Source organism: Hetaerina americana, unplaced genomic scaffold (assembly GCF_022747635.1).
Source record: "Hetaerina americana unplaced genomic scaffold, ioHetAmer1.1.p SCAF_4, whole genome shotgun sequence".
NCBI lineage: Eukaryota > Metazoa > Arthropoda > Insecta > Odonata > Calopterygidae > Hetaerina > Hetaerina americana.
Window position 1 is genome coordinate 88,418,181 of NW_027286985.1, and position 23,839 is coordinate 88,442,019.

The 23,839-nt window shown below is 33.8% G+C and overlaps 1 protein-coding gene across 1 annotated transcript in view; it reads left to right on the forward strand.

Annotated features, from left to right (window-relative positions):
• The window catches only part of LOC139692504 (frequenin-2), a 100,884-nt gene extending 78,311 nt beyond the window's left edge, over positions 1 to 22,573 (forward strand). Inside the window, exons 5-6 of the mRNA XM_071590723.1 lie at positions 9,936 to 10,024; positions 18,995 to 22,573. Of these exons, the coding sequence (XP_071446824.1) occupies positions 9,936 to 10,024; positions 18,995 to 19,162 (257 nt within the window). The 3' untranslated portion in view covers positions 19,163 to 22,573. The remainder of the gene's footprint in view (positions 1 to 9,935; positions 10,025 to 18,994) is intronic.
• The last annotated feature ends 1,266 nt before the right edge of the window (positions 22,574 to 23,839 follow it).

Consider the following 23,839-nt stretch of genomic DNA (forward strand, 5'->3'; position numbering starts at 1 on the left):
TATAGGATCTAGGCTGGGAATCACTCGCGGAGCGAAGGTTAAATTACAGATTGAAGCTCTTGCGTAAATTGGAAGGATGTCTCTTGAGAAATGATGTTGAAAATGTATTATCACCCCCATCGTTCTGCAGTACGAGATATCATGGCAATAACATTGAAGAGATTTCATGTAGAACGGATAGATTTAAGATATGATTTTATCCACAAAGGATAAGGGATCATAATAACATTGCTCGACCGTGGTAGGGTCATGTTCGGGTAAAATTATTCTGGTGTGTATTCATCCCCTGCCACACACCCTGGCGGTGGGTTGCAGGATATGTATAAATAAATAAATATAAAACTCCTCTTCTTTTAAACTCACGCTCTCACTGAAATCAGGCATTCATTCCCTGCTTACATCCGGCTCTGAGTAAAAGGAAATAACTTTGTCCACCGAATCATGGGGCACTGTCCTCCCATGACTTGTTTTGAAGCAAGCTAATTTATTTTGCGCTCCCATACGACAAGCACCAAAAGTATCTCGTACCCATGAGACAGTCCCACTACAGAATAAAATTTTAAGCAAGAACATTTCTCATCGTTCCGAATTAGACATATAAATTTTTTCCTGCAGATGTGGTGCCATTTCCTTTCCCGCAGCACTTCCTTCATTTTATAACTCTTGAGTTGTCTACCACGAATACCTGCTCTCAGATTTGCGCTCGTTCCTGAAATTTACGGGAAGAAATATTTATTATGCTCGCCACGATCTTCAACTTCTCGGTGGTGTATCTTTTAAACTTTCTGAAAAGTATTGGTGTTGACTCTGCGATGGGTCTATACTTTGAACTTGTATTTCGTGTTTCTAGTATTCTTTTCGTATGGGAAAAAGTTTCACAGCTATTACCACGAGTGTTTTTATCGCTTGACCTCTGGGATAATTTCTTTTTCGACGATATTTCCTACAATATGTAGGGCGCAGGATTTGGTGGATCAGATTCATCGCTTAGTATGGGAACTCTCGTTGATTTCATAGGCATGACATCATGTGCATCAAGTATGCTCGGTTTTAGTACAGCCAGATAGTCGGGTGCAGTTTCAGGCAAATTAATTCAGCTATTTTGGTATCTTCATTAATGCCTGATTCTTCCAATTTCAATTTGCAATATAGTCACTTTTAAGAAAAGAAACACATCTTATTCCCCACAACGATGTTGGGGGACAATTTTAAACAATTATCCTCCTTTTCCCTCTCTACCATATTTCGTCGTGTAATTCAAAATGACCTGAGCATATTTTCTGCCTTATAGCGTACAAAAAGAAAGAAAGACTTAGGGGAACTACAAAGATATTTCAACGGATGACCTCCACTCCTGGTTTCATTTAGTTACAGCTTTTTTCAGAATATCGACCCCTTTTATTACTTTTAAGTCCATCAGAACACCTTTTTTTCGTTTCGGTTCTTATAGGAACACCTTATTTTCACCCATATCATATTAAACGAAGACCAGGAACGGATAATCCCAAGCACGGAAATTTAAAATGAAGATACTGTGTATATCCCGACGAGACACACACCCGAACTATTCCCATTCGATTAAGCTTTTCCCTCGCTGATGACATGCCACCGATTGGGGTGGCTCCTTTCTTAGGGTATTACTAAACGGCTGTTTCATTGCCCTAGACTCCCATCACTGTGGAACTTTAACCATGTTGAAGGATCAAAAGAAGTATGCAGTATCTAAACAAATAAACGTTGAAGAATTTCTGTTTCTAGCGCCTGTTTGGAAAACAATTACAAAAAAATAAAAAAACGTGCATGATGAATTCATTCATTAATGGTTGACTTTATTACTATATGCATGCATTACTTCGATGAATATATTTTATTTAAGAGTTTAAGAGGATGGATACGTTTTCTAACTTGGTTCTAGATACTGTAAAAATAAAATTTTAAGTACGATACACCAACTGTCAAAAATCTAGTTAATTAATGTCCCTCTGAATGTTAAACATTAAAGTGAAAGCTTTTGTCTTCGCGAGTCTCTCGTCACTTTTACCCCCGAAAACTCCAACCCAGCAATGAATAGCAACGGTGACCCTTAATAACTATTTTTCCCATTTCTCTCGATTTATAAGCGCCATGAATAAGCGGAACTCCATGTAACACACTGGAATGTCTAGCGAGAAATTTTATTATAAACAACAGGTAAAAATTGTGCACTCAAGGTCCGTCTAAAAGGTTGAACCCAATAATAAAACACGGTATTGTGGATTTTGCCATTTTCATTCGCAATGGTGTTTCTAGTACCGCCAGACATCCTTCATCCTGCTCTTACTACAAACGGTGCGGAAGGTGGGTAATCTGGCGACCAATGTCGAAAAATACAAACCGAAACCCGAAAAACTTGCTTCTTTCAAACAAAACACACACCTCCAATTTTTCATTGTGCTAAAGAAAAATGTTTAATATTGTTTCTATTAATAAAGATAAAGGGTGAGTATTTAATAAATTGCGACTTAAATAGTTCTTTATTTTTTAAAGAATTAAAAAAATATATTATTAAAGATATTGTTTTAAGTAACATACTTTATCAAATATCCAAAGAAACTGCGGGAGATGCCGCAACAGTAACTTCTAATGGAGTCATCCGCTAATGTGCATTTCAATGCAACCATTTCAGAATGTAAAAATCATTCGTTCTGACTGACTCTGAAATGGTTGCATTGTAACATACTTTATGATAACTTTTGCTTTCAATTGTGGTATTTGATTTTCTCACACATCGGCTGCTTACGGTACCCCTAAACATACAACGTTACATCATCGAGTTTTAACTCATAACAAATATTGCCACAATCAAGGGATGCTAACCCCATTTTGTAGGCAAGATGTTGGCAAACAAAAAGAATAAACTCAAAAACAAATATCACAATACAACATTCCTAAGAAGAAACTCATTTCCCTACTACCCCACCCTTACCAAGGGACTCCAAAAAGTCTTCAAACGAGTTGACACGAACGCCACTCATGTAAACCCGAACATACTTAAGAATCTCTAAGGGAACCCCAAAGACAAAACTCCAATATTAGAAAAATCAAGAATATACGAGAGTTAAAGCACCACTTTCCAACGAATGCATATAGTAAGTAGAAAAAACTAGACGAAACCCGATCATCAGGTTCAAAGAGCACCTAGATCATTACAAAAACTTGCAGAACGCATCTACGAAGCAGGCCGCATGCTATTACACTCAAAGATTTCACGTCAATAAAACAGACAGGCAACATCAAACTCGACGCCACATAAGCGTACACATACATACGACTATGAGCCAAGAAAATATTATGAGCAATGAACCAGGCATCTTAAACAGCACACCTATACAATTGATTCAAGATTTTAGATAAGCCAAAATTCGAAATACACCAAACGACAGTCTAATAATGCACCTCCTTCCTCTCCCAACGCCCCCTTCCCCCTCTGCCACATTGCTACGTCTTCCCTCTCCCTCCCTTCACGCCAACTTCATTAATCAGTTGACATCTAACAATGCTACGAGTACAGTACCAACGTCTTCCCGCTGTCTAACCCTAGCTCCCCGTTGATGGCCGTCGGCTGATCAAATTAAAATTATTGGAGCCTGCTAAGTTTCTTATTATTAGTTATAGGAGTTAACCTAACTTCACATACTTTTATCTGATTAAAATGGTTTCGTCATAAATTTTAATTTTTATAATAATGGAGCTTAAAATAATGCATGTATGTATAATAGTATATCATATACGCATTATAATGGATCATTTTTGGGCCTTGCAGACAATTTCATCTTCAATTGTTCATAAATGTGCAATAAATGCTTTTTCATAAATCTATTTACATAAATGGCACCCTACAATCCACCGCCAAGGTGTGTGGCAGGGGGTGAATACACACCAGACTAATTTTGACCTGAATATTTTTGCCACTACTGCACTCGGACAATGTTATTTCCATCCCATATCATGCCTGGGAAAAATGACACTTTAAATCTATCTGTTCCACCCTTAATCTCTCTTATTTTATTAACTTGGTCCTTATATTCTACCGTAGTACGATGGGACTAATAATACATTTACGGTATCATCGCCAAAGAAACAGCCTTCCAATTTATGCAAAAGATTCAGTCTATAATTTAACCGTCGCTCTGTGAGTGAATTCCAACCTAGCCTCTCTAATAAGTTTGATAATCTACTCATTAAATGAAGAATACAATGTATTTTTCTTCCATCAGGTACCTGATGATGACGCCTAAGCGTTGAAATTAGTAGTAGCAAAATAAAGAACAGTAGAAAAATACATTGTGTTCTTCATTTAATGAACATTAAATTCCACAAGGTTGAGCCAGAAACCATTGAATACATAATCTACTCAGTTTATCATAACAACGTTTTCATTTGTTTCATGGGGACCAGTTTTGTGTGGATATCAACTGGTACTGGTCAACTGGTCTCGAAAAAATATGAGAGGATGATGCCAAAAATGGCCCTTTCGTATTTAAATCGACTTGGAATAATCCATTTACCAATATGTACAGAATTAAAACACTCTAACGGCTCCTAGCGCTCTTTTAGGATCATTCGCAGAGAAATATTGAATGAAACATGAGACAGAAATATTCGACTTCAATCACTGCAGTGCCGTGTAAAGTTAATATTGCAAAAGTGTGGGGAGATCGTTATTCCAATACGATGCTATAGCTCATTCACACTACATTTACCAAATGGCAATGCGATGTAGTATCCGTTTTGTTTGGATGGTTTTGATACAGGTATTTGCGATATTTATAATATCTTTATTATCTATCTATTCCCATATATCCTATCCATCCACTCAACCGAGGAATTCACGAGTGAATGTGGCCGAGAAAAATCAAGTAGAAGAACAGTATGAGTTTCAGGGCCAAAAAACTTATTCAAAACAAGGTATGAGCTGAAAGGAGACGTAAAAGTATGAAAATACAAGGCAGCAAAAGGGATACTCTAGGGGATTGGGATGATACGGTGGCTAACGTACTGGGCACCCACCCAGAGGTGGTATTTTTCGTTGGTATCCCGATACCTACTTGAGGTGCTTTGTGGAAGGCACTTGAAGTGAGTACGCCGTCCGTCGGAAGGGACGTTAAGCTGCAGACTCCTTGGCGCCTTTCGTTAAGAGTAGGCTAATGCCGACGCCGGGTTTCTCTCCACTATTCATCCTTTCCTGTCCATCCCTAATGGCGCAAACGACCTCAGCTGTCGGTCGCCTCCCCTAAAACTACTACTTGTTCGTCTATTTGTGTTGTACTTAGCTTTGAACTAAGAATTTGAGTTAAATAATTCCCAAATATCGTATTATGAATGTATTGGTCGGTAAATATGATTGTTACCCGCCTTTTTTCATATTTAGGTACTTTCTCAAGGAAGTATATTTTTTGAGCGATTTTATTTATTTTCTTGGCATTGTTAATGAAAAACGTTATTCGAAGGTTTTGCTTGCGAAGTGAAGCTTTGTTATCAAAATTGTCTCATATTTGCGCTAAATTAATGGGCTCGTCAAATTATCAGCCAATGCAGTGAGTTGTTCCTCACAATCAAAGCACAAAGTCAAGTCTATCCTCGAAGGCTTTGCTCAAAGCAACTACAGTGGATTTTCTACGTTTTGAATCATAAAATACGATAGGGCCATAATTACTGATATAGTCATCATTATTATTATTAATGTTATGCAACAGTTCAAAGTTGGCTTTTGACGCAGAATTTTTTATTTAGATTATTTTTTTTATTCAGAGGATTTTGTGGACGTAGGCTATATGCATACATAGGTAAATTTCACTGTAAGATTTTGCCCAGCAATCTTAATTTTCAAATGGCATATTGTAAATAACGAATACTCGAGTGTCCTTTAATCATTGCAATAACTATGACTCATCCATGAAACTCCAGCAATATTTTAGTATTCTTTTCTCAGTAGTAGCAATTATCAGGAGAGGCGACCGACAGCAGGGGTCATTTGGGCCTTATTGTCGGTCGGTCGGAAATCTGTATTTCATTATACTCGTTTTCAGTGCATTCTTTCGTCATTCAAGTGATAATTTTTCTTTATTTTAGTTTTAGAACAGCTACTGGAGTGGTAAAGAATGTATTTTAGGTTTTTAAGTGCAGTAAAAAATTATGCACAAGCACCCGATAAAATTCTCAAACCATGGCCGACAGACAGGTTGCCTATTCCTATGAATGGACGGATAGATAGATGAATAGATAAACCTCTTTATTTGGGCGAAATTGAGACAATAAGGTCCCCTCTTCAGTTTAACCTTACGTCAAGTACATAACAACTATAATAATAAGAGGAAATAAAAAGGGATATTAAAAAAGAAAAGAACAGTAAAGTCATGTATATAATAAAAGAAATAAGTGCAAGATGTAATTTCGTGGGGAAAACCGAGGGAGTTCAGACATGAAGACCCTAGTAAAAACCCATGCAGGAAAACACTCACAAAGAAGGGGCGGTGTGATAAACCTGTGAAAATCCTGCAAGATAGTGAAAAATGAATAAAGTACAGTAAATACATAATTAATAGTGTGAGGTATATTTCAAAACAATATGGCAATACGTATGCCATACAATGTACTATGAGGCACAGTAAAATAAATAAATATGAATGTACAAACATCCATAAAAATTAAAATAAGATATCATATGTTTTAAAGCAAGGTGAAGTTGATGGCTATAAATGATGCAGGTAAAGAGGAATTGAGATTATCTATGTCTGCATTGGAGTAGATTTTTAGAGAAGTTTTTTCGTTGTATAGAATTATTTTAGTGTATGTTTTTGAATGAAGAGAGTGACTGGCAATTTTCAATGTCCTTGAACAAAATGTTCTAGAGTTGTGTCAGAAGCTATTACATGAAAAGATTTGCTGTGAATTACTGTTTCATGTTGAGGTATTGAGTAGACATTATTTCCCCTGGCGTTGGCACTGTGCATACTGTGAATGAGGACAAGTTTATCAGATAAGTACTCAGGTAGATACTTATTTTTACTATAAAAGAGAAGTGAGAGTATATGCAGCTTCCGCCTATCATCAAGTTTTATCTATTTAAGTTTGCAATAGCATTCAGAGATATGATTTCAATTCTTGAGACTGCAGATGATTCGTGCTCAGGTGTTTTGAGTTCTTTGTAGTTTTAAAGTTCCTTTGTGTGACCAATCTAGGTGAACTTTATAGCATTAGTCAAAGTGAGGTAGTGTAAGAGCATTGATGAGCTGCTTGCACAAAGAGAAAGAAAGAATGCTTTTAAGTTTCTTTAGAGAGGGAAGAGAACAGTATATGGTTTTGCAAATTTTTAGTTACATGATTGGTCCACGGCAGAGTTTCGTTAAAAATAAATAGAGGTCCTTATGAGGGTGAAATTGAGATCAAATGGCCCCTTTTTCCATTTACCCATATATGACCATTGACAAACTTCGCTCACTGATTAAATAAACTTTTTTCACACAAAAAAATACTAAGTTTATTTATTCAGTGATAATGACTTGTCACAAAGTCAAGCCTCAAACCACAGAATTCAAGAAACTTTGCTTTGTGTGCTTCTTTTTTATGTTGCAATTCTAAATATTACTCCTAGAATGTAAAGTAATACATTGTTATGTTCCCTTTTTTCACCATTCCAGCTAAAGTCCTAGAGTACTATTCTTATGAAAGACAATAGAGGAACAATTGTCGTTTCCTTCCCAAAAATTCATGATTGAATGTTCTTTGTTGAGCATGGTTATAAGTTTTACTCTCTCTTCCATCAAGCAAAGCCTCTAGTTGGTGGACATATGGTGTGATCAACTCTTAGCATTAAAAAACCAAAGCCATGAATGGATCCATATGAGGGAAGCCTCTAACTACCTACAATGTTACTTAATCACCCCACCCTTCCCACTGAGAAAGGCTAAACCTTCTCCCTTCAATGCATAATTCTTAAATCATATTTCTGCAGGAAATATGTCATGACTAGGTGGTAAAATTGTATTCAGGGTATATTGAGTGGCAGTGTAATTTTGGAGATTCTAATACAAAGGATAATACTGTGTTATTCAAGCAGAAAGAGAAACTGATTTATTTCAAAGTGGATTTTATGGACATTTAGCTTGCTAGGCTTAGAATAGTAGGAGTTTTAAACCTTGGGTCCATCAAAAACCTGACTTCACTAGTAGACTCCTTCTAATTATGAAATGGCTATTACTGGTCAGTGTCCAAAAAATAATTGCTTTTGTAAGACATAGTACTATTATTACTGGAAGTCTATCATTTAAGGTAAGTTTTTGATGAGCACAGATTTAACATCCCTAACTTTCTATTCCTTGCCTAACAAGATACCTTGGCAAATAATGCTGCATTAAAGTGATCTTCAATTCTCTATACTGTCCACCTTCCTTCAGTTCTTACAACATTCACATCCTTTTACTTTCCCTTTCCTTGCCTGCCCTCCTTCTACCCACTATCTACAGCCTTCAATATTCCATCCCAAATTGAAATTGTCTGAATCCATCTTTCCCTCCTCCTTTGGATTTCTTACAACAATCCTCTCTCCTCCCCATCATGCCTAATACTTCTTTGCTTGTTTTCCTTTCTTTTTATTTTATCATTTCCATCCTTCTCCACTCCCACATTTCAAATGCCTCCAATCTAAATGTATAATCTGGTTCAAATGACCATGTTTACATGCCATACAAAATCATTCTCCTTATAGTTTCATCTTTTCTTGACATCCTTACTCAACATTCCCATCATCAATTTCCCCATTCTTGTAAAAGCTAAGGCATAATATAGGTTTTTAAATAAATAGTAGGTGCATATACAGGGTTCGTCCGGAAAATAAGTGTACTGATTTTTTCCCGCCGCTCCAGGCGCGCCCAGCACCGCTCTGACGGGCTGCGATTGGAGGGGGGTATGTTGGCAAGCGACGCTGAAAAAGACAGTCGGCTCTGAGCTGTGGTGTAGTGAGGAGCTCTGTTAACGCGAACCTCCACGCTCGACCCACGTCACGGAACGCGATGCCGAAGTTTTTGGAGCAGCGTTATTCCATCAAATTTGCGGTAAAGCTTGGGTAATCGTCTACCGAAACTGTCGGTATGATTAACCAGGCTTGCGGGGAGTCAGCCATGTCCAGAAACATGATCTTTCGGTGGCACAAGATGTCCGTGGAGGGCAGAGAAGAGGTCGACGACGAACCACGGCCTGGACGCCCATCAACGACACTCACCGACGAAAATGGGCGAAAAGTTCGCGATGTACTGAACTCTGATCGTCGTCTTAGTGTTCGGATGATAGCAGAGCAGTGTAATGTGCCAAAAACAATAGTGCACGAGATTATTAGGCACCAATTACAGATGCGAAAAATTTGTGCAAAGTTGGTGCCGAAAGTGCTCAGTGATGATCAAAGACTCAATCGTTTGGAAATCGCGACACAACTTGCGGATCACTGCAAAAATGATCCACATTTTTTAGAGAACGTTAAAGAGGAGTTAAGATAAAGAGGAGTTTGAAAGGAACGCGATACGGGACTTTGGACGCCGTCAAAGAGGCCGTGACGACGTGTCTTCGAGAGGTTCCCGATGATGCCTTCGCGGGAGCGTTCCAGGAATGGGAACGCCGCTGGAACAAGTGTATCGACTCACAAGGGTCCTATTTTGAGGAATATTAGCTTAAGATTTGTAAAAGTGTAATAAATTTTTTTTCCTGAGCTCAGTACACTTATTTTCCGAACGAACCCTGTAATTTCAATGGATTAAATGTGTAGTCACCTCATATTTTGATATTAATTGTGTCTTTAATTTTTAATCATATGTTTAATGGATTAGTTTATTTAGATTTAAATTATTCTATGAAATATAGAAATAAAAAATGCAACTTACTGATTATTTATGTCTTCTATATAGGGGCATTCCGGTTGTACGATGTGGATAATGATGGCTACATCACAAGAGAGGAGATGTACAACATAGTCGACGCAATATATCAAATGGTCGTGAGTACTAATGATTTCGAGCACCAATGAGTTGAATGCGCTTTAGCTGCTGCAGACCCCAAAAGCCCAAATTGCAACGACTTGTAGTATGCATCTGCCAGTAATGGAACGTCTAATCCCATTTCCACAACCTGATCCCTCACCTAAGTAATCCCACTCTCACCTTCAAGTCTCCAACGATGCCAGTGACACCATATTGGCTCAAAAAATAGAATTTTAAATATAAAAATGTAATGATGACTGTTCAAAAATAATCATCCAGATTAACAGGACACACTGACTGATGTGGCATGTTCAATGACTGTTAGTGAACAGAAAAGTATGCATTCAAGAGAAATTAGCCACATTGAGTTTACATTAGCTTGAGATACATTTCTATGATTTTCCTCGATTTAATCACATAACATTTGTTTGTTTAGGATTTATAACTCATGAATATTTTTTTAACATTTTCCTACGATAAACTGTAAATTTAAGTAGGTAGTTTACATTGTATTTTTCAGAAATGTGCATATGTATTATTTTAAAACTAGTAAATTATGTAGTGAGAATAGAATGATTGTGCTATCATTTTGTACCTTTGTAGTCACTCACAAAATATGTTTAAGTCACACATAGACACATATTTTAAGGAATTTTACTGGTAAATTTAAGTTGTTCAAATTTTTATTATATCTCCTTTTTGAATAATGGAATTAGGTATAAGTAATTTTGGAAAGTTCAGGGAGTTTGCTTTTATTATATTTCTGACTTAATTGTCTCAGACTTCATTAGCTAATGTGAATAGGTACACATCAGACATTTCATAGTCACAGTTCATTTGACATAAATTAAGTAAATTATTACCAGGCAAAAACAATGACAGTTAAGTAACATATAATGAGACATTCACGACAAGTAATCAACTATGCAGTCATTAATCATGTACATTCTCATCAAGTACCATATGTAAAATAACTTCTTATAATGTTTACTGAAAGTTTTACTTGTGGCATAATGTGCACTGTCATCTATGAGCCCTTTGTTTCTGGTTATCGCAAGGAGGACACAATTTCAATAGTTTCACTCTTCAATGCTTTTCTCTCACCCATATCCACAAAAACCTTCACGTAGGTTGTTAGATTTATCCAAAAATCTGTTGACTATGATAGAAAATGTATGATTTAGTATCAATCTTCTCATTCACAACCTGTGAGATGTTTCAGTTGCCTATTTTCTTTTAGTGTGTTTTAGAGTAATGTACAAACATCTCAAAACTGTTATGTGCCCATAAAGAATTTAACACTTGAAAAATACTGGTACATCCTGATTTTTCCAATGGTTTTTCAGTGACACCTTTGTCTTAGGATCACATGATACACTGAATATCAAAGAAAATTGCACAGCCTACAACATTGAAATCCACTCCTAGCTTTTTCTTTTATCTGCCCTAGAAGTATAAAATAATATTAATTTTTATCAAAAAATACCTCATGAGCTAAAATATGTTAAATAATCCACTTGTTAAACTTTCTACCATCTAACTTTCTTTCAGTTTGTTTATCAAAAATTAATTTTATGCCAAAAGATAAGTATCTTGAAAAAGAATGATTGCCAATTAATAGAGAAGATAGTATTGTAAACTCTCAATCAAAAATCATCTAATTTTAACGAGATAACATTAATGTGAAATCAAGTAAATATTTTGCTAACTAATTCAAAAATTAAAATTTTAACTAGCTGAGTGGTATCTACATAGCACCAAAAAAAGGAGCTACCTACTGTGTTTAGGGCAATAAATTCCAGAAAACTACTTTATGCACAGAAACTAAGGTGTTTCCAGCTTTATAAAATCCAAATATAATGATTGTTGTAAACAGGCAGAATAATTAATGGATATGCTAGACTTCTACATTAACGTTTTTATTCAACCGTCGCACTTACACATTTATTGATGCTCAATAAAATTTGGAGAGCAAATATGAAAGCCATCCTTAAAATAATTACATTCCAAAGTAATAAATTTTTTAATCACAGTATTAAATTGTAATAATTATAAAATGTGTTCATAGCAATAGATATTATTTTTAGCACTTTTTGCTGTCATTTATCCAAGCATTATATGTTAATTGGCAAAGTTCAGGGAATATCCTCTTTCTCATATTAGAAGAGTAGCTAAATACCTAATCTGAGAGGAAATGAGTGGGCACATGTCATCATATATTGTCAGATATAAAAGATAGAATTGAAATGCCTAAGTTCCCACAAAGGCTGTCGGTTTTAAACAGCATCCTTCTGTCCCACTTTAATATTAGGTTCATTGAAGGAGGACTTTATTAAATTTCATATCTAAAGATATGCATTCAATATATTTTCCAAAAATGTGACAAATAATTCAAAATTTCTTGTAAGAATGCAACATAAGTGTTGGAAACATACCGTGGATATGACATTGTCACAATCTTTTTTCCAGCAATCTCAAAATCTTAATATCATAGTATGCTCACACTTCGTGCAAATGATATGTCATTTCAGTTGTTAGAAAACATGGCTCTTTTTGTGCAATATTCTAAAGCAATGCTAGATTAAATGTACATTTTTCATCATATAAATTTTTTTGTCCTCACCTAATAGTTACCGAACAGATAGCCAAAGAAAATAGATAACATAGATGACATATGTTAAAATGATATTATGAGCATTGATCTCTTATTTTAATTGACTCCACCTTATCCACATGTGGTTTTAAAGGTTTTGAAACATATAATCGGATTTTTTTCTGAATCCACCACCTAAATATCATAATCTACCATTATAATTAATAATTCTCCTTATGTTTCACAATATTTTCATCTCTCAGTAACTTTTTTCAAGAAAAACTGTTCACTAATGTCTCTTGTCAAAAAAAATAAATAATCATCAACTCCTAAAGGAGTCCCAATTTCTGATCCAAGATATCCTACATGAGTTGCTGTCATCACATTATCTCCTTTGCTGTTTCCATGACCTATTTACCAGCTCAGCATCTCCCTGTTTCCTTGTTCCTCTGGGCAATGTTTCCCTTCTCTTTCCGTCCGTATCTCTAGCACCCTTTCTTTTTTACTGGAGCCCTTGGTCCTCCCTTCAATCTCACTCATGGCATTAAAGTTGGAGTAACTCATGGTGAACTTTTTTAAAATGTTCTAGTGTGCACATTTAATGTGATGAATGTTGAGAAAAACAATCACTTATGCCAAATTTCAATACAATTTAATATTTTGTAGGAGCCAAACGAGTTCGTTGAAGTTTATCACTAGATCTGTCAGGTGATAGCTAAGTATTGACAATCAAGTCTCTCTAAACATACATTTATTGTCTATGTTCTTACTTCCCCAGACATAAAATTAATTTCACCATTAACATAAACTGAACCTAGTATAACTATGGTTTATGAGCAGTAATATCAACATTATGTCATTGTTCTATTTTTGAAATATTATTACAGTGACTTCACTCCTCCTGCAGAAATTTTTTAAAAGGAATTTTTATATATTTTTAAGAAATTTCTGGAAGGCTCATTTGAACCATCATTATCTAAATAATTATATGACTGTAGTTTTTCACCTAGATAAAAATCAGCTCATAAGAGATGAAGGGTAACCTTTTTGCAAATTCCCTAGCCCATTAGTTGTTAAAGAACCCTAAACTACTTATTTCAGATTATTTTTCATATACTACAGCAAATGGTATGAATACCTTAATTATAAGTTGGAACTGATTAACTTCAGATGATGAAAAATCAATGATGAGTCAATGTTTTTATAAGAGGTGCCTATATCTCATACTAGATTTTCAGCCATTGTATGCATATAGACTCATTTATTTAAAAAACTGATAAAAAATATGTATTTAGTTTATACCATTACACTGAGGTGCTCCTTTCTTTAGGTTAATGCTAAAAATTCATAGGTGCATATCTATCTATTTTTAGATGTGCTCAGTAACCACAGTCAGTGTTCATATGAGCCGAATAAATATTCATTTAATATACACCAAGGGTTTTTCTCAATATGTACTGAAATGTAAATTCAACTTGAATAATATATTTGTTATAATCCCTATCATACCTGAGTGGTGAAAATATCTATTGTTCTTTTGTTTATATCATACTTGAGTCTATTTGGAAATTGAAAATTAAAATGAAACACTCTGTTATTTAGTATGTCTTTGATGAAGTATTTTCTAGCTTTCAGAAACTAGTTACACTCTTGTAGGAATTATGTAATATGCAAGTTTAAAAAATCGTTAAAAGTACACAATTTAAACAGAGATTACTTCATTTAGGAAAACCAGATGGAGATTCTAAGGTATATTTACTTAACCATGCATAAATAATTCAATCAAAAAATGCCAAATCCTAAATGAGATGTGGTAAGTAATGCATCTAACATTCTGATATGTCATTAATAATTTACCAATTTATTAATGAACTCCATTAAATTCATTCGTGTATTTTCTGATAAATTTTCAAAATTAATATTTTAAATATGTGTCTATCAAAATTTACCATAAATTAGTCCTACAAAAGTTATAAAGATTGGTAATAATCTTTCCATAATTGATACCATACTTATAGCACTTTTTTTATAAACCACTTGCATAGTTATCATTGAACCTCCTCCTTACTGTATTGAGTTATAAGAACAAGTAAAAAGGCAATTCTTAGTGGTTAACATTTTTTTAGAGTTTAGCATGACATATTTCTACCGTTGATTTAACTATTCCCATTTCTGTCCTACTTGAATCAGTCCTGGCAAAAACACAAGTGTGTGGTTTTGTGTTAGATGGTTATACATATTTTTTAATCCCAGACCCCTTTCCTTTATAAACAATGCTCCAGTATGCTGCATATTTTTCTCTTTCCTAAACCTCTTAATAGATTAATAACTGCATACAGGGGTGTACTCTGTAAGCTTGCCCAGAGTAGGCCTTCAATTATTATTGCAGGCTGTATTCTCCATGCCTATAGCATTTCTATGATATTGTAAAAATGCCTGCACCAAGTTGAACATGCTGCACACTCTAGGAGATCTGTAATTTCCAGTAGAATTGCTGTTTTGCAGTATAACATATAGCTCCGCAATTGAAGACCTTACAATGCTTACACTCATGTTTTCTCAGCTAGTACAGTACAAAGGAGCCCAGTTATGTACAAGTTAGTTTAAAGAAATACAACTTAATTAGACACTTATGAGCAACTATGCTGATTTTTCTGCACGACTGCATTTTTGCCAAAGCTTGTATTATATTAGCAAATATTGCAATGATGCCCAAACATATAGAATTTGAGTCTAGAAGCAAAAATTCACTTAAAGTGTGTACCCACTTGAGCATGGAAAGTGTTGCTCGCAGTCAGTACTTACAGTATTTCTAATGAAAAACCATAACATTAACTGGTCTAAATTGCTACCGTGTTTTTGTGTTTTTTTTGGAAGTGGCACACCAGCACAGAAAACCAGATCTGAAGTGACATTGTAGTCAAATCTGATATGAAAGTTTAAAACTGTGGCAATTGATGCGGTGTCATCATTGCAGTGGTTTCTTGATTAATGAGAATTTAAGCATATTGCAAACTACTTTTCAATATAAAATGAAATAATCTGTACTAGAAGTGGGATAAAAAGTTGCTTTATATCATTTTTGAAAAAAGAGCCAATGCTCAATGTGTTCTAGCATAAGTGTTCAAAGCATTTTATTCAGTTAATTCCTTACATAGTACTTAGTATAATTTTAGACTTACACATTTTGTCCACTTTGGTACCAGTTAGTTGATGCCTTCCAGATAATGCAAAATTCCAAACTCCATAATAATAAGCATTATATTCCACAATACCCTCCTTTTTGAGTAAAATCTCCTTTCTGACAGGCATTTCTTCATTTTGGATGATGGACAGTAGTCCAAGAGAACTAAATTTGGAGAACCTAAGGGATGAGGAATGAGTTAGAATCATAGCTCTTAACAATTTTGTGGTCATGATTTGAGAGTGAGCGGGTGTGCTTTTCTGATGGAAAAGAACTTTCTTGTGGGCCAGTCATGGGTGTTTTTCTTGCAACTTGGTTTTTGAATGACTTTAATGATGCATGGTAGGCACTCAAAATATTTTGACCTTTTCAAAATAGTCATTTAAGGTTATTTCTTACAAATCCCAAAAACAGTTGCCATAATTTCCCAGCTATAGAAATGGTCTTCACCTTCTTTGGTACAGACTCCCTGTTGGCAGCCCGTTGCTTGGTTTGTCCCTTGGTTTCAGATATTTAGTAGTTTTTCCATGTTTTGTCTAGAGTGATGAAATCATACATTAAGTCTTGTAGATCTAGTTGAAAGAGCTACAGACCAGCCTCAGGACATGTCACCCAACTTTGTTTTTGATTAGCTGTTAGCCATGTTAACAATCATTGTATAGTTAACTTTTTCACACTAAAATGCTGTTGTAATATGCTCATTAACTCAATGTGCCTATAGCATTGGAAATCACACATGCCTTTACTCTTCTATCATCACTCACTATGTCATGGAGTTTATCAATGATTTCTAAAGAAGTTACTTCAACTCCCTGGCATCCAGAGCATTCAGCATCATTTGTGCTAATTGGCCTCTCTAAAAATGTTGAAACCATTAATAAGCCATTCTAAGTGAAGGCTCAGACTCACCACATGTAAAACAAGTTTCTCTCTAGTCTTCCAAAGGTGATTTTCCTTTCATGAAATAATGTTTGATCAATGCCCAGAACCTTTTGGTCCTAAATTGTTCATCCTTTTTCCATTTCTGTACTGGTCTATCACCGTAATGTGTTGTTTTGTCTTGTATTTCATAATATTCTTCCTCTTTTTGTAATTTATTGATAACATCCTGGAATTCGTGCAATGACACAAAAATTGTCCTTCATCTGTCAATCTGAAGCTTCGTGAAAGAGACAAACTATTAATAATGATTTATAGCTACCTAATGACATTTTTTCAACTTAATATTAATGACTAATGTGTGTTTATGAAACTATATTTAAAGGTTGCCAATGGGTTTTATACACATGAATGCCTACAAATTTTAAAACAAAGCTCAAAAAAGAAAAAAATATCATGGAAGGTCATCTTTAAAATTTTCTGGTAGCTTTCTTGTGGTTGGTCTGTCATATCTACAGCACAATTAATGAAATTATTTTTTAAACTATTCTGGGTAATTTCTTTTCAATCATAGTGATATGTTCAATAATAATACATTTGTAAAGTGGAATATCAGATAAATTGATATAAGAATAAGTTGAATATTTGTTTAATTCGTTTTGCATTTTCAAAAATATTTTTACTCCTTAATCCCACATTTTTCTAAGAAACTTTTTTCTGCAATTAGGCAAGATTGTATGAATATAATCCTTTCTGCTTCTATTTCTACTTCTAATCATTTCAACAGCAAGGTGACATTCCCTCTCCCATGCCAAATTCAATTAGGTATTGCATTCCTTTACTCTATTCTGGCTCCAACTTGATAGGTTCATTTATATTTGTAGCATGGATGAGTAAATAATATTAATGTAGACAATGCCAGTATAATGTATGCATTAACGATCAATCATAACTCTGCTTGGCAGTTTGCTGGTGCAAAGCCTTCATTAAAACCCTAATGAAGAATGTAAAGTGGCATTCAAAAAAATTAAAATTTGTCATTTTATTTTTAGGAGTATATTTTATACTGCTGAAAAATACAGTCATACTTCATTTATTTTATTTTAAACATTTTGTTCCTATATCCTTCAACCATGACATTAAAAATTAGTTGAATATGGAATTGCAATATTCATGATGTTTATGCTGAACCATTTATACAAAACGTAAAACATCTACTACAAAAACAAAAAAAATATTATTTCCTTTGAGTTAATATCACTTTTATCCCACTGCAGATACAGAATACTTCTTAGCTTTTGTCATTTTTATTTCACTCAGCTAAAATCAATCAGTAGTTGCCTTTAGTATGTTCATATATGCAGATTTCATCCAACATGACTTAATGATACCATGGAATAAGCAAATATATTTTGAAATTTTTCAAGTCCTGGTGTGCCACTTCTACTGATTTAACTAGTTACAAAAATGTGTATATCTTTTAAATAGCAATAAATTACATACTAATTCCTAGATTTTATATTCTCATTTTTTTAATAATTCTTATCTAACCCTCAATAATAATTAATACTTAACAAAAATCACAGGTATATGATAAGAACAATAATACTAGCTATTAAATAATGTGTTAAGGCACTCCTGGTTAGCATAAATATAAAGTTGATCACTCAATAAACAGTCATTGAAAGAGAGATATAAACATTTCATGGGTAAAAGAGGTTTCCTTAATTTTCGAATACCTATGTATATCTACCTCACACCAAGAAGTTGATTTTAATTTAAGCATAGCTACTGTGAATTGTGAAATTTTTTTCAACATTAAAATTCATAATAGGCACAAAACACTGGTACTACAGACTGTTCTCTAATGGTCAACCAGGAATTGCCAACACAGCTATTTTAGTAGATTTTTTCAGTTCTGATTGGTATAAAAATCAATACAGACATCTTATTTGTGTTATAAAAATAATTGAGGGTATTCTCTTGGTAAACAATACGCAAAACTGATGAAATTTTTAAAATTTATTAATTAAACATAATTTTAATAAGTATTTTATCAGAACATTTTTGGATACATCTCATTCTTAGGACTGGTGTTAATATTTCCCTAGAGGAACTTATGGGAAAGTTTTCTAATGTGGTGACAATACAAATGCTTGAAGGTATCTAGTTACACAACATGAACAATGCTATTAGATAGCATTAACAGTTTTGATGAGTCTCTTATGTACCCTGACCATTTAGCATTAATAATAATGCACTTCTGTTTACTTGGAAATCATCTAACCAATTTCATCCTGTGGCGACACCTCCTGGAAACTTCTTCCACAGGGCCAGCAACCAACACAAGAAGACGAGAACACACCACAAAAGAGGGTCGACAAGATATTCAACCAGATGGACAAGAACCACGATGACAAGCTGACGCTGGAGGAATTCCGAGAGGGCAGCAAAGCAGATCCACGTATTGTGCAGGCTCTCTCCCTCGGAGACAATTGACAAGAGGACCGTGGTCAAGAGGAAGTAGAGTCAACACAAATGAAGCGCTGACAGACCTCTTCCTCTGAGGGCCAGCAGCAGGGGATTCTTTCTGCAGGGGAACACTCATGACTTGAACTCCAAATGCAATCAAAGTAGAAGATCCCCTTTTTGGTATCTTATATATAACCTTCACTATACGGAGGTAGACTAATGTATGGCACACCATGCCTTGAATTAGCATGGCCCCTCCCTACAATAAATTTTGCATGGGTAGGCCACATTATACAGCCACAAAAATGTAGTATTTTTGTTACTTTGTTTTTGTTGGCAGAAAGAGCAATTGTATTGGCAAACAGTTTGATAAACGTCAGTATCACAGTTACTTTTTAATCCTTTTGCATTTTGCAACTGGATTTTTCCATATTGCAAAAATTGTTGGAATATGATAAGGAAAATACAAATAATGTATTTCCCTGATACTAGGGTGATACATGTATCAATTGGGCAATGTTTGCCCAGCTATTACTGGGAAGCATTCAACATAAGAAAATAGTTAATTGTTGTAATAATTATGGTATTACTTCAATAATGGGCTTTGATAAAGAAATTAAATGAAAAAGTTCCTTGTGCTTGCTTCATCAGAAAAATGATAATCCTGTAATTGAATTTGCATTATGTGTCTAACTTCTAAAACGTTTAACAAAAATCTCAATGTGTCAAGAAAGGAGTACACATTTTTTGATTAATGTTCATTCACAAGCAACGATGAAAAGGTTGATAAAAAGGTTCCAGGTAAAGGCTCACAAGATATTATAATTCCAAGACGAAAAATTTCATGAAGTCATGCAAAAGAAGCCCAAGGTCTGAAGTGGATGAACATCTTCTGATTTTTTAAGACTACCAAGATTAAAAGTTGAATAGCATCATTGTTCATCCTAAGTCATGTCACCTTACATCATATTATTATGTTAATTGTGCTGAATTTACAGTATGTAATTTTGTAAATAACTAAAATGAAATGTACCCTCAAATTTCATATGGCTACTAAATTGCATGTAGCTGTTTTGTTGACAAATTCCCTGGGATTATACATTATAAATGTTATACTACATCTTTTTAGGATTGAAAATCAAAGTAGGTAAAATATACTCCATGTCCATACATTTTTGCAATAAAAGGGCACTTTTTGGAGATATATATATATATATGTAGAGTTTACGTATTAAGTTACAAAAAAGATGTGGGCCTACTCCTAGTTTACTTTAATTTATTGCTATTTAACATTTTAAATGTCATGGTTTAATTACCAGGCGTTTGTAACCATTAAGATTACTTTACATCAATATTATCCAAAGTAAAAGCTTTCCTAGACACAGTAATCAATTTATTTGCCAAAGTGACTGATCTTCAACAGCAGAGAAATTTTAGTTTAAATTTGACCTGAATAATTTTATATAAGATGGAATATGGGAATATTTATTGTTTGTTGATGTAACACTTGTATGTGCTAATGAATGAAAGTCTTTGATACGTAAAATTTTTAGATCCTGACAAAACATAAAAATATAACAAAATTACACTAAATCATATAAAATATTCATTACTTTCAGTTTTTCTAATAATCATAATTCATTCCAAAGTGGTTCAGCAATATTGTTGCTTTTCAGTGTTTTAACTATAAATGTCAATTTACTTCTTAGAATGCCAAATATGGTTTCTTACTGTTAAAAGATTTATAAATCAAAATTTTTGTATTCTCTAGTTGTCCAACTTATTTAACAGGTGTTCAAAGTGTGTTTGTCATTTTGGATCTAAATGGAGATTTTATTTTCCTGCTGTTGCCCTGTCACACAAGAAGAATAAGTGTGTGTGCGTGTATGTATGCATGTATGTATGTACAAAACTAAATTTTCAACAGTGCCTGAGGGTGTAGTTTGAAAGAGGAAGTTCAAAGTAGTAGTAATAGCATTTATGCATATTTTTTGCAAATTAGTACTCCGTTGGTCCATGTTTGATTTTGAAATGCATAATGAACATTATCAGGTACCTATGTGAATTTCTGCATTAAAGAGATTTGCATAGTAGTGAATACATCCTGTTATTAGCAATGTTTAACATTGTTGGCTGAAAATGTATGCTAATGTGTAATTTTGCTGTTAACTTAAAACATTTAACTCAGTGCTGCCAATGTCTTTCTCCATTAGTGATCTGAGCATTTTCACCAGCATGAATATGCTGTGTAAAACATCGTTCAAGAGTAATATTATTAAAGAGTCACTCTGCCAGCTATAATTGGTTTATACATGTTGTAAAAAATCATCTAGCACAGTAACCCTTTACTATTCTATGATAACATTTCAACTGATCCAAAATATTTTATTAGTCTCCACATTTCAATTCATATTAGAGGTAAAAACACTAAATTGATAACATGAAAAATTTATAATCTTTCTTCAAATATTTATTACCATTAACAGATTAATAAATGTAAAAAAACTTTCTGAACATAACATCACAATGTTGTTAATTGCATGAAAATGATGCAAATGCACAGTTGAAAAAATTGTTAATACCTTCCCTAAATTACTACCCATCTATTGTATATGTATTCATATCTATGTAATTTATAAAATTGCCTCACTTGGTCAATCTCCTTTTAAATCAGCTCTTTTACATAATCCTGTAATATGAAAACGAATATTTACTGTGCAATGTTTTGGCAATCTATAATATTTCAATCTCCATGTATTTTCATGTCAGGATTGGCTGAAATTACTTTCATGTAGATTTCCAAATTCATCTAATTTGCTATAAAGTATTGGAAAAGATTTGAAGAGATTGATTCAGATCTCTTTTTAAAATGTGATTCCGCAAATTTTGTTTTCAGAAAACTGAAAGCAACGTGGCTTTGTACTTCTAAAGTGAATTTTAAAATATTTTTTTAAAGATATAATGTACAGACTCTCCTAACATTTGATTGGAATTATATCATTAATGCTCTATCCCCATAATATTTGGCCATAATTGCTATTTAAAAAAATGACTTACATCAAATCACTTTGAAAGTTTACTTGCTTATTTGAAAGACGATCTTCTTTTTTCATTTTATCGAAGTATTGTTTTGATTCTACTACTGACTAAATATGTTTGTCATAAAGATCAAATTTATCTGAATAATATGCATTATTAATTATTGGTCACAGTAATGATAAAATATTCTTATTTTGTGAAGTGAGACTTTTGATTAAATTGGAGAATTGACAGAAATGCTTGATTGATAACATTGTTTTCATAATGTGCAATAAATTTGCATGCACCTTCTCTTTTCTCTGTGAAATTACAATCATGTTGTTTTACCTTGTAGTTTCCTTAGAAGTAGTTTGACAAGCAAGAAGGTATTTAATAGAAAAATGTTCTCTAATTATTATTTAAAAGCATATTTAACCTTATTGTTATCTAAATATGCAATAAAAATTAAAGTTGACAAATTCTATTCATTTGGATGCATGAAGTGAAAAAAAATCATTTCCATCTATTTCAGTAGTTATACTAATTGAGGTTACTGGTATACAGTTCCCGATTAACTGGTGTGGAAACAGCAGAGAACCCCTACAGCATGACCATTAACAAATAAATCACCAAATTAACTTTGAACAGCATCAATAAATGAAAACAACAGAAAACTTCCCCACACCTTATATCATGTTTAACTTTGTAAATGATACATATTTATTATGAAGACCTTACAAGATACCTTTGTCTTAAAAACCTAGAGGTTCTTGTAAAATTAGGTAAACTCCTATAGCCAATAAAAAGAAGCTGTAAGGCTGTTATTTAAGTCAGCTGGTGACCATCAATGGGGAGATTAAAAAGAGCTTGACAGCAAGAAGGCATCGGTTAAGTAGCACTGTTCAATGTCAAGAAACGCCTTCTAGACATTTGACACTGCTACAGTATAGGCATTGAGTCATGCATTCAGTACCATGACAATGATACTGAGATCTTCTCACTGTCAAACTCATTACTCTCCCTTTGGATGATCATTGAAATAACGTTATTGTAGCCTTCCAACTTCTTTTTATCAACTGTAGGAATCAACCTAACTTTGATTCATGTCTCATGTCTCCTTCCAGAGGTTCTTATCTTATCTACAATTTAATATGATCTCTCACTATACGGAATTGCAAATTATATTATGTCACCAAAATGCTTTTATTAAATTTACAAGTAAAATTTTCATGGGAAGTAACAACCCAGAAAATTTGAGTAAGAAAATAGATTTATCACTGGTGACAAGGGAACAAACACATAAAGAAAATAATAGACTGATAAATTTTAAGATCAACAAAAATTTGGCAAAATAATGACCATATTTGTTGAAGAGAAGTAGTTCAAAAATAATATAAATATCATTTATTATATTTTAAACATGCACAAGGCTGTACTTTTCTCTATTTTGTTGTTAGCATATGATTTTTAATTAAGCATAATTATTCTTGAAAAAAGTGGATATATGCCAATTAAAATAATTTGATTGCTCACTCAAAATGCAGCAATATGATAATGAGAAAATAATTAAATATTTATTATGAGTTGATATAATTTTTAGGTGAAAGTTTTTTGAGCGAATGGGCTATTGGGGGAGAAGAGTTAGGGGAGTTGCTTTGATGGTGATACACGGCAACCCATTCGTGA